Source organism: Bos mutus, chromosome 5 (assembly GCF_027580195.1).
Source record: "Bos mutus isolate GX-2022 chromosome 5, NWIPB_WYAK_1.1, whole genome shotgun sequence".
Classification (NCBI taxonomy): domain Eukaryota; kingdom Metazoa; phylum Chordata; class Mammalia; order Artiodactyla; family Bovidae; genus Bos; species Bos mutus.
The window spans coordinates 94,873,889-94,886,197 of record NC_091621.1 but is presented as its reverse complement, the minus strand read 5'-3'; the positions used below and the strand labels follow the sequence as shown (position 1 = coordinate 94,886,197).

The 12,309-nt window shown below is 37.6% G+C and overlaps 1 protein-coding gene across 3 annotated transcripts in view; it reads left to right on the top strand.

Annotated features, from left to right (window-relative positions):
• The window catches only part of TMTC1 (transmembrane O-mannosyltransferase targeting cadherins 1), a 315,120-nt gene that overhangs the window by 142,593 nt on the left and 160,218 nt on the right, over positions 1 to 12,309 (top strand). For all 3 annotated transcript variants that reach the window (XM_005894561.2, XM_070371267.1, XM_070371266.1), the window contains 2 exons: positions 1,479 to 1,560; positions 5,501 to 5,604. In XM_005894561.2, the coding sequence (XP_005894623.2) occupies positions 1,479 to 1,560; positions 5,501 to 5,604 (186 nt within the window). The remainder of the gene's footprint in view (positions 1 to 1,478; positions 1,561 to 5,500; positions 5,605 to 12,309) is intronic.

Sequence of the window (12,309 nt, the reverse complement as noted above, 5' to 3'; positions counted from 1 at the left end):
CCAGAGCTTGCTAAAAGGTGACTGTGAATTGCCTTTTGGAAAAAGAAAAGGAAAGCAAGAATGAAGGATCTGCCTCGGAGTGATACTGTTTCCTCCTTCCAGAGCCACTTGGACACACTTAGCTGTTATAAAATGGGAAGCACATGTGTTTCGTAAGGAGTTCAAGTTAGACATTTTTTTGTGAGATACTAACCCACTCAGGTCTCTCAAATGAAGCTTTCTTTGTGTAGAACATCCTTACTGTGTGAAGATAACACATTCATATACAGATTTTAAGAAATTCTTGAGGAAGATACCTTTGAGGAAAAATTAAACAAACAAACAAAAAAAAAAAAGTGAAAAGGGGCCAGGGAAATAAGGATGAGGTGGGAAATATTTGCTGGATTATGTGGTTTGATTTTTTCCCTACGGTTTGTACTTTAAAATACAGAAATTTGTCTGTAGGTGAAAAGGAGTTGCTTTAAGTTTTCCTGGGGAAGTTTGTTGACAGCTTCCTCTTCCTTCCTTTTGATCATCTTTATTAAACCAACCAATCACATGTCTTCCGTGTGGACATATAGTGCTTCCACTTTGTACAAGTGGCAGATGCAGGCTCCACACAAGTTGCTGCCCCTAAAGAAGTGGCATTCTCATTACCTGGTTTGGTTCCCAGGGTCATAGGCACATGAAGTAATTTTCCGTTGCATATTCATGAGCTCTGGTCTGACCACTGATGCTTAATAACTTTGTTTTTGTTTTGTTGTTTAGTCACTTGGTCCTCTCTGACTCTTTTGCAACCTCATGGACTGTAGTCTGCCAGGCTCCTCTGTCCATGACATTTCCAGGCAAGAACACTGGAGTGGGTTGCCATGCCCTCCTCCAGCAGATCTTCCTGAGCCAGGGATTGAACCCGCATCTCCTGCATTGCCAGGCAGATTCTTTACTGTTGAGCCCCTGGGGAAGCCCAATAACTTTAACTTTGTTACCTTGGATAAGTTACTTAATCTCATACAACCTTAGTATCTTTTTTTTTTTAGGGGTAAAACATTTGTGAGATGTTTTGTGGGTGAAAGACATTGTCCTTCTCAAGTTACATTCAGTAGGCAAATGAACTCTTATTTTGTTTAGGATCATCCCTGTGACTAGGGTCATCATATAGTAATAGTTGCCAGAATGCCTCTGTTATTTGGGGTTAGATAGGATAGTAATATATAACTGTAGCTAACTGTACTAGGTTGTATTCCCTGTATTTTTGTACAGCTTATTATTCTTCACAACTTTCCTATGAAGTAGACACTACTCAACTTGTCCAAAATCTTCCAAACAGAAAGAAGCAGAGCTGGGGATTGAAACCTGCGTGGTGTGTTCCAGAAACCATGTTCTTAACGGCTATCTTTTCCAACCTTCTTTTGAGCTAGAGCCTATTCACACTGAAAAGAAAACGTTACATGTAGTGGACTCTGACACTTATTTAATATGCTTTTTCTTTTCTGTTTCAGGTATCTGACAGCAAGCAGCAATAGAAATTTCCTGCTTACCATGAGGCCCTTCTTAAAAAGGGCCACTTTGGTCATAAGTTATGTAAGTATATATATGCTTTTGAAATATCTAATAAGAAATATTTTACTTTGACTCAGAGACATGATCCAGATTGTTTAATAGAATCAGCAATCGAGCCTAACAATATGATTTTAAGATCAAACAGTTTACATACCATAAATGTTACAAAGCCTTGGAATGTAAATATGGAAGCATTCTAAGGATATGTGAGTTCAGTGACACCAACAGCGTGAACTGTACTTTGTGAGTTCTTTTTAGGATGCTGGTGCTGAGTTGTTTCTGCAACACAAACCTGGCTGTATCAATTATCTGTTCCTGCATTAAAAAACACCTAAAATGTAGTGGCTTAAAACAAAACCATCATATTAGCTTCCCTAAATGCTTTAGTTTGGGTCACATCCAGCTGGCTGGTTCTTCTATATTTTTGGCTGGGGTTACTCAAGCAAGTTTGTGCAGTTAACCTCTCTGTGATAACTCAGAGCAGGTAACCTCTCTGTGATAACTCATCCTCTTAGGCCTCTTTCTGTGGCTACTCTCTCTAGTTGGATGGACAGGATCTTTTTACAACCTGACAACTGGGTTCTAGGACAAACTGCAAGACCTGTGAAGTTTCCACTAGATTCTTTTGTTCAATGCAAGTCACAAGACCAGATTTAAAGGAAGGGGAAGTTGACTCCACTCTTGATAAGAAGAGCAAATAGAAGGTGCATACAGAAAAGATAGGGGTTCTTAGTCCTGATCTTCAGTGACTATCACACTGGGCATCTTCTTACACAGTTGAATGCTTCTATTCAAAGAAATTAGGAGATCAGTCTCTTTTGCTGTTGCTGTTTTTCATAAATTGTAAGTCCAGATTTATAATAAAGTTTGATAGGAAACTTATGAAAATGTTTTTGAATTGTAATATTAACAATTAATGATATTTTAAATCAGCATTAAGGCATGTTTAAGCACTGCAGATGGTGATTGCAGCCATGAAATGAAAAGACACTTGCTCCTTGGAAGAAAACCTATAACTAACCTAGACAGCATATTAAAAAGCAGAGACATTACTTTACCAACAAAGCTCTGTCTAGTCAAAGCAATGGTTTTTCCAGTAGTCGTGTATGGATGTGAGAGTTGGACTATAAAGAAAACTGAGTACCAAAGAATTGATGCTTTTGAACTGTGGTGTTGGACAAGACTCTTGAGAGTCTCTTGGACTGCAAGGAGATCCAACCAGTCCATCCTAAAGGAAATCAGTCCTGAATATTCATTAGAAGGACTGAAGCTGAAGCTGAAACTCCAGTACTTTGGCCACCTGATGAGAAGAATGGACTCAATGGAAAAGACCCTGATGCTGGGAAAGATTGAAGGCAGGAGGAGAAGGGGACGATAGAGGATAAGATGGTTGGATGGCATCACCGATGTGATGGACATGAGTTTAAGTAGGCTCTGGAAGTTAGTGAAGGACAAGAAAGCCTGGCATGCTGCAATCCATGGGGTTGCAAAGAGTTGGACACAACTGAGCAAGTGAACTGCTCAGTTCAACTGAACTGAAGCAAGAAGGTGTGCAAAAACTGAATGAGATGGAGAGCTTTGATTGGACAATTTCAGCAAAAGGGGCAGACGGTTTCTCTAAAGAATGCCCCAGTATCTTTGCATAAAATAAAGACAATTCAACGTTCATTTCAGAAGTGATTTATATCTTCGTGTTGTTTGGGAATGCAAGAATTTGACAGTACTGCTGTGACGCCCTGTACTTCCTGCTATAGGGCAGTTAATTCATTTAGGCAGTTAACGGAGAGGTAGAAAGCTTTTCATAAGTCTCTTGAGTCTTAGTTGCCTTCAGTTCAAAATTACCTATATGCCAAAGTAGCGTATTCTGGGATGACATATTCTGTTACCTCTTAGTAGTTTAGGGAATTCATATTCTTTCAGGATACTTTTCCTGTTACTTTTATAGTTGACATTTTCCATTGAAATATCTTTAAAATTTTAAATTTAGTTTATGTGAGTGTTAATTAAAATGATTTTTAATTTCTTCTTAGGCATTATTTACTGCTGATATGCTTTTGACTGACACTCTATGTTTACTTTAGATTTTTGGATTTGGGGTCACTTATGTAAAAAAGCATTCATGAAATAAGTCAGTGATATTCCTTGGAAAAACTCCAGCCTTAATTCCCTCCTCATATTAATCCTTTAGCTTTTAGTGAAGCAGAGATTTCCCTCTGACTCTGATAGGCAGACACAACATAATTGGTCCCTACTAAAATGAGAATTACATCTAGAAGGTCTGTGTGGGTGAATTCTATAAACAAATGTCATCCCTACTGAAGTGTCTTTGGCCTCTGGTTTTCTCAACCCATCTTTGGAATGGGATAGCACCATTCAGTAATAAAATTCCATTGAGTGACACAAAAATTGTTTCTTGGGGTTGTTGAAATAACTCTGTGTGGGTAGTCTGCTTCAGAGGATTTGAGGGTTGGAATATTTCCAAATGTGTTTATTCAGGACATGGAGGTATCTTCTACCACAGCTGAAGTTAAGTTTCATGGGGTTGTATGAGAGCAGTGATTAAGACACAGAGCATTGGAGACCAGTGACTTGAGTCCAACTCCTAGATCCTGTAGTTTATTAACTGTTGGATTCTGGGAAGATTACCTTTAAGCTTCAGATTCCTCATCTTCCTATTGGACAGGTAGGCCTCAGGTGGAAGGATCTTTATAGTAAGTCCCCTACTTATGAATGAGTTCCATTCCAAGAGCATGTTCCTTAAGTCTACTTTTTTGTAAGTCCAACAAAGTTAGCCTAGGTACCCAGCTAGGCTATATAGTACTGTACAGTGATAGGTTTATACTTTTCATGCAAATAAAACTTTTAAAAAACACAAAAAATAAGGGAAACACTTTTAATCTAATAGTACCTTCAAAAGTACAGTAGTACCATACAACAGCTGGCATACAGGGGCTGGCACTGAGTGAACAGGCAAGAAGAGTACTGCCTGGAGGAGGGAGAGGAGGTGGGAGATGGTACTGCACTACTGATTTTTATACAGTACTATACAGTGGTTTGTTTTAAAAGAATAAGAACCAAATATAAGTTTAGATTATCTTAGTGATTATATATTAGTATTCCTAAAGAGTGGCTTGCCATGTGGCTCAGTAATAAAGAATCCATCTGCCAATGCAGGAGACATGGGTTCGATCCCTGGGTCAGAAAGATACCCTGGAGAAGGAAATAGCAACCCACTCTGGTATTCTTGCTGGAAAACCCCATGGGCAGAGGAGCCTGGCAGGCTACAGTCCATGGGGTTTCAAACAATTGGACATGACTTAGCAACTAGAAAACAACAAGAACAAAAGTACACAAAAGCACAACACTGTGGAGGATGCACACACATGACAGTGCTCACCAGACGTGTGAACTAGCATGTGATTAGACATGCAAATGCATGTTCACATCCTTGTGACTTCACAACTTGAAGGTTCTTATGTAGGGGACTTTGTTGTTGTTCAGTCACTAAATCATACCCCACTCCTTGCTGCCCCATGGACTGCAGCACACCAAGCTCCTCTGTCCTTCATTTGCTGTTGGAAATGGCAACCCACTCCAGTATTCTTGCCTGGAGAATCCCAGGGATAGAGGAGCCTGGTGGGCTGCCATCTGTGGGGTCGCACAGAGTCGGACACGACTGATGTGACTTAGCAGCAGCAGCAGCAGCAGCAGCAATGGATAACAGTGACAGCTGTTATTAGATTTGTGTGCCTTTCCCTCTTCACCTTCATTGTTTTCTCTCCCCTCTAACTATTTCCATCTTTTCTACTCATCTTCAATGATAGAATTTTATAAAAATGCTCACTAAAAAATGTGTTTGTAGGACAAAATATTTGTAAAGCATCTGAAAGTATTTTCCAGAAAAGCAGGGCTTATTTCCAACAAGCAACAATTTTCTCAGCAAATCTTCCTTTTTCCAAAGGTGATCATTGTTCTGTACTTTCGTCTGTGGATAATGGGAGGATCTATGCCCCTCTTTTCAGAGCAGGATAATCCAGCTTCATTTTCGCCTTACATTCTTACAAGGTCAGTAGAAGTGAATTTTTTTAACTTTACTTGGTATTTATCTGATTGTTTTAAGTAATCTTAAATGATATATTGACTTTGCATTTTAAGGAAAGAAAGGTTGTGTTCTAGTCAGGGTGTATGGAAAAAAGATACCACTGTTTAGACATTTGGAATTCTTTTCAACAAATGGTGCTGTTTTATCAATATTACTATAATTTTGTCATTATTATTGTTCTCATATTGGTATACATTTTATTGAGCACTTAATAATAAATATCTATTGAGTGTCTCATAAGGCAAACGTTATAGAACAAGTACTGAGAGGTGTTTAGGGGTTAACTGGACATCATAACTATTTGTAAGATTGAAATCAGTGGGAAAGTTGAAAGTAACAAACAGAAGTGAGTAACAATTTTTGCTAAGATACAGTCAGTTATATATAACCATTTGGCCTTATGAGATTTAAGATAGGGGAGTAAGAAGTGATGATGACCAGTGGATTTTGTTCATTTTAATTCCTTATCCAACCTGCTGTGATATACTTCTGAGGCTCTCAGATATAATTATATTTGATAGTTTTCACTTCTTGAGGGTGTATTATTGCTATAATACTTGTACATTCAGTTTACTGTTCTTAAATTTTCATAGTTTTATATACTTTTTATTTATTTTAATTTTTTTTAAATTTTATTTTATTTTTAAACTTTACATAATTGTATTAGTTTTGCCAAATATCAAAATGAATCCGCCACAGGTATACATGTGTTCCCCATCCTGAACTCTCCTCCTCCTCCTCCCTCCCATACCATCCTCTGGGTCGTCCCAGTGCACTAGCCCCAAGCATCCAGTAGCGCATCAACCTGGACTGGCAACTCATTTCTTACATGATATTTTACATGTTTCAATGTCATTCTCCCAAATCTTCCCACCCTCTCCCTCTTCCACAGAGTCCATAAGACTGTTCTATACATCAGTGTCTCTTTTTGCTGTCTCGCATAATCGGGTTATTGTTACCATCTTTCTAAATTCCATATATATGCGTTAGTATACTGTATTGGTGTTTTTCCTTCTGGCTTACTTCACTCTGTATAATAGGCTCCAGTTTCATCCACCTCATTAGAACTGATTCAAATGTATTCTTTTTAATGGCTGAGTAATACTCCATTGTGTATATGTACCATAGCTTTCTTATCCATTCATCTGCTGATGGACATCTAGGTTGCTTCCATGTCTTGGCTATTATAAACAGTGCTGCAATGAACATTGGGGTACACGTGTCTCTTTCCCTTCTGGTTTCCTCGGTGTGTATGCCCAGCAGTGGGATTGCTGGATCATAAGGCAGTTCTATTTCCAGTTTTTTAAGGAATCTCCACACTGTTCTCCATAGTGGCTGTACTAGTTTGCATTCCCACCAACAGTTTAAGAGGGTTCCCTTTTCTCCACACCCTCTCCAGCATTTATTATTTGTAGATTTTTGGATCGCAGCCATTCTGACTGGTGTGAAATGGTACCTCATAGTGGTTTTGATTTGCATTTCTCTGATAATAAGTGATGTTGAGCATCTTTTCATGTGTTTGTTAGCCATCTGTATGTCTTCTTTGGAGAAATGCCTATGTAGTTCTTTGGCCCATTTTTTGATTGGGTCATTTATTTTTCTGGAGTTGAGCTGTAGGAGTTGCTTGTATATTTTTGAGATTAGTTGTTTGTCAGTTGCTTCATTTGCTATTATTTTCTCCCATTCTGAAGGCTGTCTTTTCACCTTGCTAATAGTTTCTTTTGATGTGCAGAAGCTTTTAAGGTTAATTAGGTCCCATTTGTTTATTTTTGCTTTTATTTCCAATATTCTGGGAGGTGGGTCATAGAGGATCCTGCTGTGATGTATGTCAGAGAGTCATAGTTTTATATACTTTTTTAATATCTAATAGTTTTCATATTAGTAACTTACCCTCTCTGTTTTGTGTTTGCAAAGACATAATAAATCTTAAACCTTGACTGATAGCATGTATATAGTTTAGCTTATTTGTATCTTTTAGGTATAGGATATTGTTGAATTTTGTTTTTATAAAGCCAAGCAGTGATTTCTGTTTTATTTCACTTAACTTCACTTATTTACTTCATATGTCTTAATTGGTAAATTTCTAGTATCTTTGCATTTTATATCTTTCTTTTTTGTTCTTAGTGTTTTCTTATTTTTAAAGAATATTTTCCATTCATAAAAGATAACTTCCAATTTGATGAATCCTTTTTTATAGTAAAAATTGTGTCACAATTGCTTTCATTACTTGAAATATCTATTTGTGTTAAAAAAAAAAATCTTGAATATGCTTCAGAAACCATATGGTATACAGCCTTGATAGTTGATTTAACCCTTTGAAGTAATCTAGAGGCTTATAAATTGTTGTTTATGTTTTATATTTTTCAAAAAATTATTTAATTAGTCCATTTACTAAGCTTGACATCTCTAACCCAGATTTTTATTAATATTGCAATCTACTTGTCCTTTTTTAGGTTTCTCTCACTGGCTTTCAACACCTCCAGAGTTCCTTGTCTGGGTATTTTTAGCTCATTGATAAAATGTTTCAGGTTCTGCAGCTCCTTCAGTAGCTATTTTCTGCCTTTAAGAGAAAAAAGCAACTTTGCCAGATCCTGTTCTTGCTTATGGCTCCATTTATTTCCCTTAGCCCTCTATTGGTCTCCCTCCAAGCTTTCTTGTGTGATGAATTTAAGTGGTCATTCTTTATAGTTGGATGTAGCCTATTCATCTGAAGACTGAGCATACCAGTGCCCAAAAGCCAAGCTTCACGCAGGAGATAGAGAGACGAGAACTAGAACAGATTGCTCTCAACTACCAACCAATCATTTCATTCGTAGCTCTGTCATCAACAAACACATCCCTGCCCCCCAGTCCTTGGTGTCTGGACAAGGTGCCTTTGGTCTCTGGCTCACTTGTCCTCCTGTCTATACCATCTTAGCTGCCAGAGTAGTCAGGTTGCATTTTTACTCCTGCCAGTGGTAAAAAAAAAAAATTCTTTGGTGGAACCTCTGGCAGATTTAGGACCTTGGGGGCTAAAATTCACTAGAATCTGCCTTTCACTTCCAAGGTATTTATGTATGTTTTCTGAGGCAGCTGATATACCTTTCATCCAGGACTTTCTGTCTGTGAATCTATCTGAGTTTATCTAAGTTTATCTGTCACTCAGTTGTGTCCAACCCCTTGTGACCCCAACAGAACTGCCAGGCTCCTCTGTTCTTGGAATTTTTCAGGAAGGAATACTGGAGTGGATTGCCATTTCCTCCTCCTGAGGATCTTCCCAGTGTCTCTTGGATTGAAGGCAGGTTCTTTCCGACTGAGCCACTGGGAAAGCCAAGTGACTCCTCAGACAGTTCAGTCAGTATAAAGTGATAGAACAGAATGTCCTAACACCTTTATATTATTTATCTTAAACAAACAAACACATATCTTTTAGTTCTTGTGTTTCATACTTAAAATACTCTGGGACATTTCAATGATAGTTGCTATAAATGGCCTTTCACATTCCTCTAAGGTAGCTGTATTATAACTGATTCTTTTGAACATCCAGAAAATTGTCTTTAATACCTCTCCTGAGTAAAGTTTGTACACTGCTTGCATACTGTTTGACTTCTAGTACAATGATGATTTTAAACTGGGTTATCTTAGTCTGTTTCCAGTTCTCTTTTTTTCCCCTCTTCTCATCAGCTGTACAATTTAGCTATGACTTGGCTGGCTTTGTGGGTCTGTCTTTACCAATTAGAGGATTGTCAGTCAGCCAAGTCTCGTTAATGCTTCACCTCTTTTAGTGGATTTGTAAACTGAATAACTTTTATAGCATCTTTGCTTCCATCTTGCAAGGATGAAAGTGAAAAGTGAAAGTGAAGTCACTCAGTCGTGTCCAACTCTTTGTGACCCCATGGACTGTAGTTTCCCTGACTCCTCTGTCCATGGGATTTTCTAGGCGAGCATACTAGAATAGGTTGCCATTTCCTTCTCAAGGGGATCTTCCTAACCCAGGGATTGAACTTGGGTCAGGAAGATCCCCTGGAGAAGGGGATCTTAATAACTTTATTATCAGGTGAGAGTTTTCAAACTAGCTTTCTCGTTCCTTAATAATTGTTGAAGTTAATGATTACAGATAGTTTTTAAAGTATCCTAAAAGCTTTTAAGGGTTGCTTGGTCAACTCTTTGTTTTTTGGTTTCTTTCAAATGACTTCTTGTGACTTAAGTTCTGAGATTCCTTCTCTTTTAGATGATCTATTCCCATGTATTAGCTAAGAGGAAATACCTGCCATTTTCTGCCTAACAAAACTGAGATTCAAAATCATGGTATACTCTTGGGAAACCTTTGTTAAGAAAAAGTATCTAAGACTTGGAAAAGCAAAGCATGACTGTGGCATTCGCTGTGATGCAGAGCATTGGCTAACAAACCTAGAGGAATCCAACTTTGGTTGACTTGCTACTTACAGTCGCTGTATTTTACAACTCTGTTCACTTAAAATTTTATGTATAGATATCTGACAGGTATGATTATTTCTTTTCTCTCTAGTAGAAAATAAAATTTCAAATGTTAGTTTTATTCTTTGTATATAATTTTCCAGTCTTATTACTTTTTACTTTTTCATGAACTGTGAAAACTTTTCTGAAATTTACTTTATATAGATACATATATATTTATGTTTCTGGAGTTAAGTTCAGTTCAGTCTGACTCAGTTCAGTTCAGTTCAGTTTGCTCAGTCGTGTCTGACTCTGTGACCGCATGGACTGCAGCAGACTAGGCTTCCATGTCCATCACCAACTCCTGGAGCTTGCTCAAACATGTCCATTGAATTGGTGATGCCATCAACCATCTCGTCCTCTGTTGTCCCCTTCTCCTCCTGCTTTCAATCTTTCCCAGCATCAGGGTCTTTTCTAATGAATCGGTTCTTCATATCAGGTAGCCAAAGTATTGGAGCCTCAGTTTCACTGTAGGTCTTTCCAATGAATATTCAGGACTATATTTCTTACATAAACTCAATTTATATCTGTATTTAATAATAGCTTTATTGAGATATCATTTACATGCCATACAATTCATTTATCTCCAATGTACAGTTTGGTCATTCCCAGTATACTCACAAAGTTTAGTGCAACCATCACCACAATCAAATTTAAAGCATCTCCCCAGAAAGAAACCTCATATCCATTAGCAGCCACTTCCCATTTCAGTCCAGTCCCCCAACCCTAGGCAACCACTGATCTATTTTTATCTCTATAGAATTATTTCTGTAGAGTTACTTATTCTGGACATGAGCCAGTGAAATTATATGAAATGCAATCTTTTGTGACAGACTTCTTTTACCTAGGAAAATGTGTTGAAGATTCATCATGTTATAGCATACATAGATAAGTATTTTTTTTTATTCCACAGTAATATGCCATTGCATGGATATATCACTTTTTATTTTCTCATTCATCTGTTGATGGACATTTGGGTTGTTTCTACTTTTTGTCTGTTACATATACTGCTGCTATGAACATTCATGCACAAGTTTTTGTTTGAATATAAGTTTTCGTTTCCTTTACATATGTAGCCAGGAATGTAATTGCCAGGTCATATATGTTAACACTGTATTTTACGTTTTGAAGTACTGTGAGACTGTTTACCAAAACAATCTCTACCAGTGGTATATGAGCATTCTGGTTTCTCTACATCCTTTTCAACACTTGTCTTTTGAAAGTCTTTTTGTTGTTGTTGATTTGATTATAGCCCTACAAGTGGTATAAAATGGCATCTTATTGTGGTTTTGATTTGCATTTTCGTCCAGTACTCTTGCTTGGGAAATCCCATGGATGGAGGAGCCTGGTAGGCTACAGTCCATGGGATCTCGAAGAGTCGGACACGACTGAGTGACTTCACTTTCACTTTTCACTTTATGCATTGGAGAAGGAAATGGCAACCCACTCCAGTGTTCTTGCCTGGAGAACCCCAGGGACAGGAGCCTGGTGGGCTGCCATCTATGGGGTCACACAGAGTTGGACATGACTGATGTGACTTAGCAGCAGCAGCAGCAGTGAGAGTGATGTAGACAACCTTTATATGTGCATGTTAGCCATTTCTATATCTTCTTTGGAAAAATGTCTATTCAAATCCTTTGACCAGTTTTTAATAGGGTTATTTGTCTTTTTGTTATTGAGTTATAATAGTCTTTATGTATTCTAAATGTGATATTTATATAGTCTATATATATGATTTATAAACATTTTTTACCTTTCTGTGGGTCGTTGTATCACTTTCTTGACGACAAAAGATTTTAACTTTGAAACTCACGCACACACAAAATGCTTTGAAGCATGAAAGATTTTAACTTTGATGAAATCCAATTTATCCATTTTTTGGTGGTTGTTCCTTATGCTTTTGCTGTTATATCTAAGAAGGTTTTTGCCCAACTCATATTCTTTTTTAAATTGGCCTTGTTAAGTGTTTGATTCCCTAATTAATACATTATGTAAATTTTTAGTCTTCACTGTGCGTTTGTACAGGATTATGTTTTTAATATTTTATTTATTTTAATATAAATTTATTTATTTTAATCAGAGGCTAATTACTTTACAATATTGTATTGGTTTTGCTATACATTGACATGAATCTGCCACAGGTGTACATGTGTTCCCCATCCTGAACCCCCCTCCCACCTCCCTCCCCATACCATCCCTCTGAGTCATCTCAG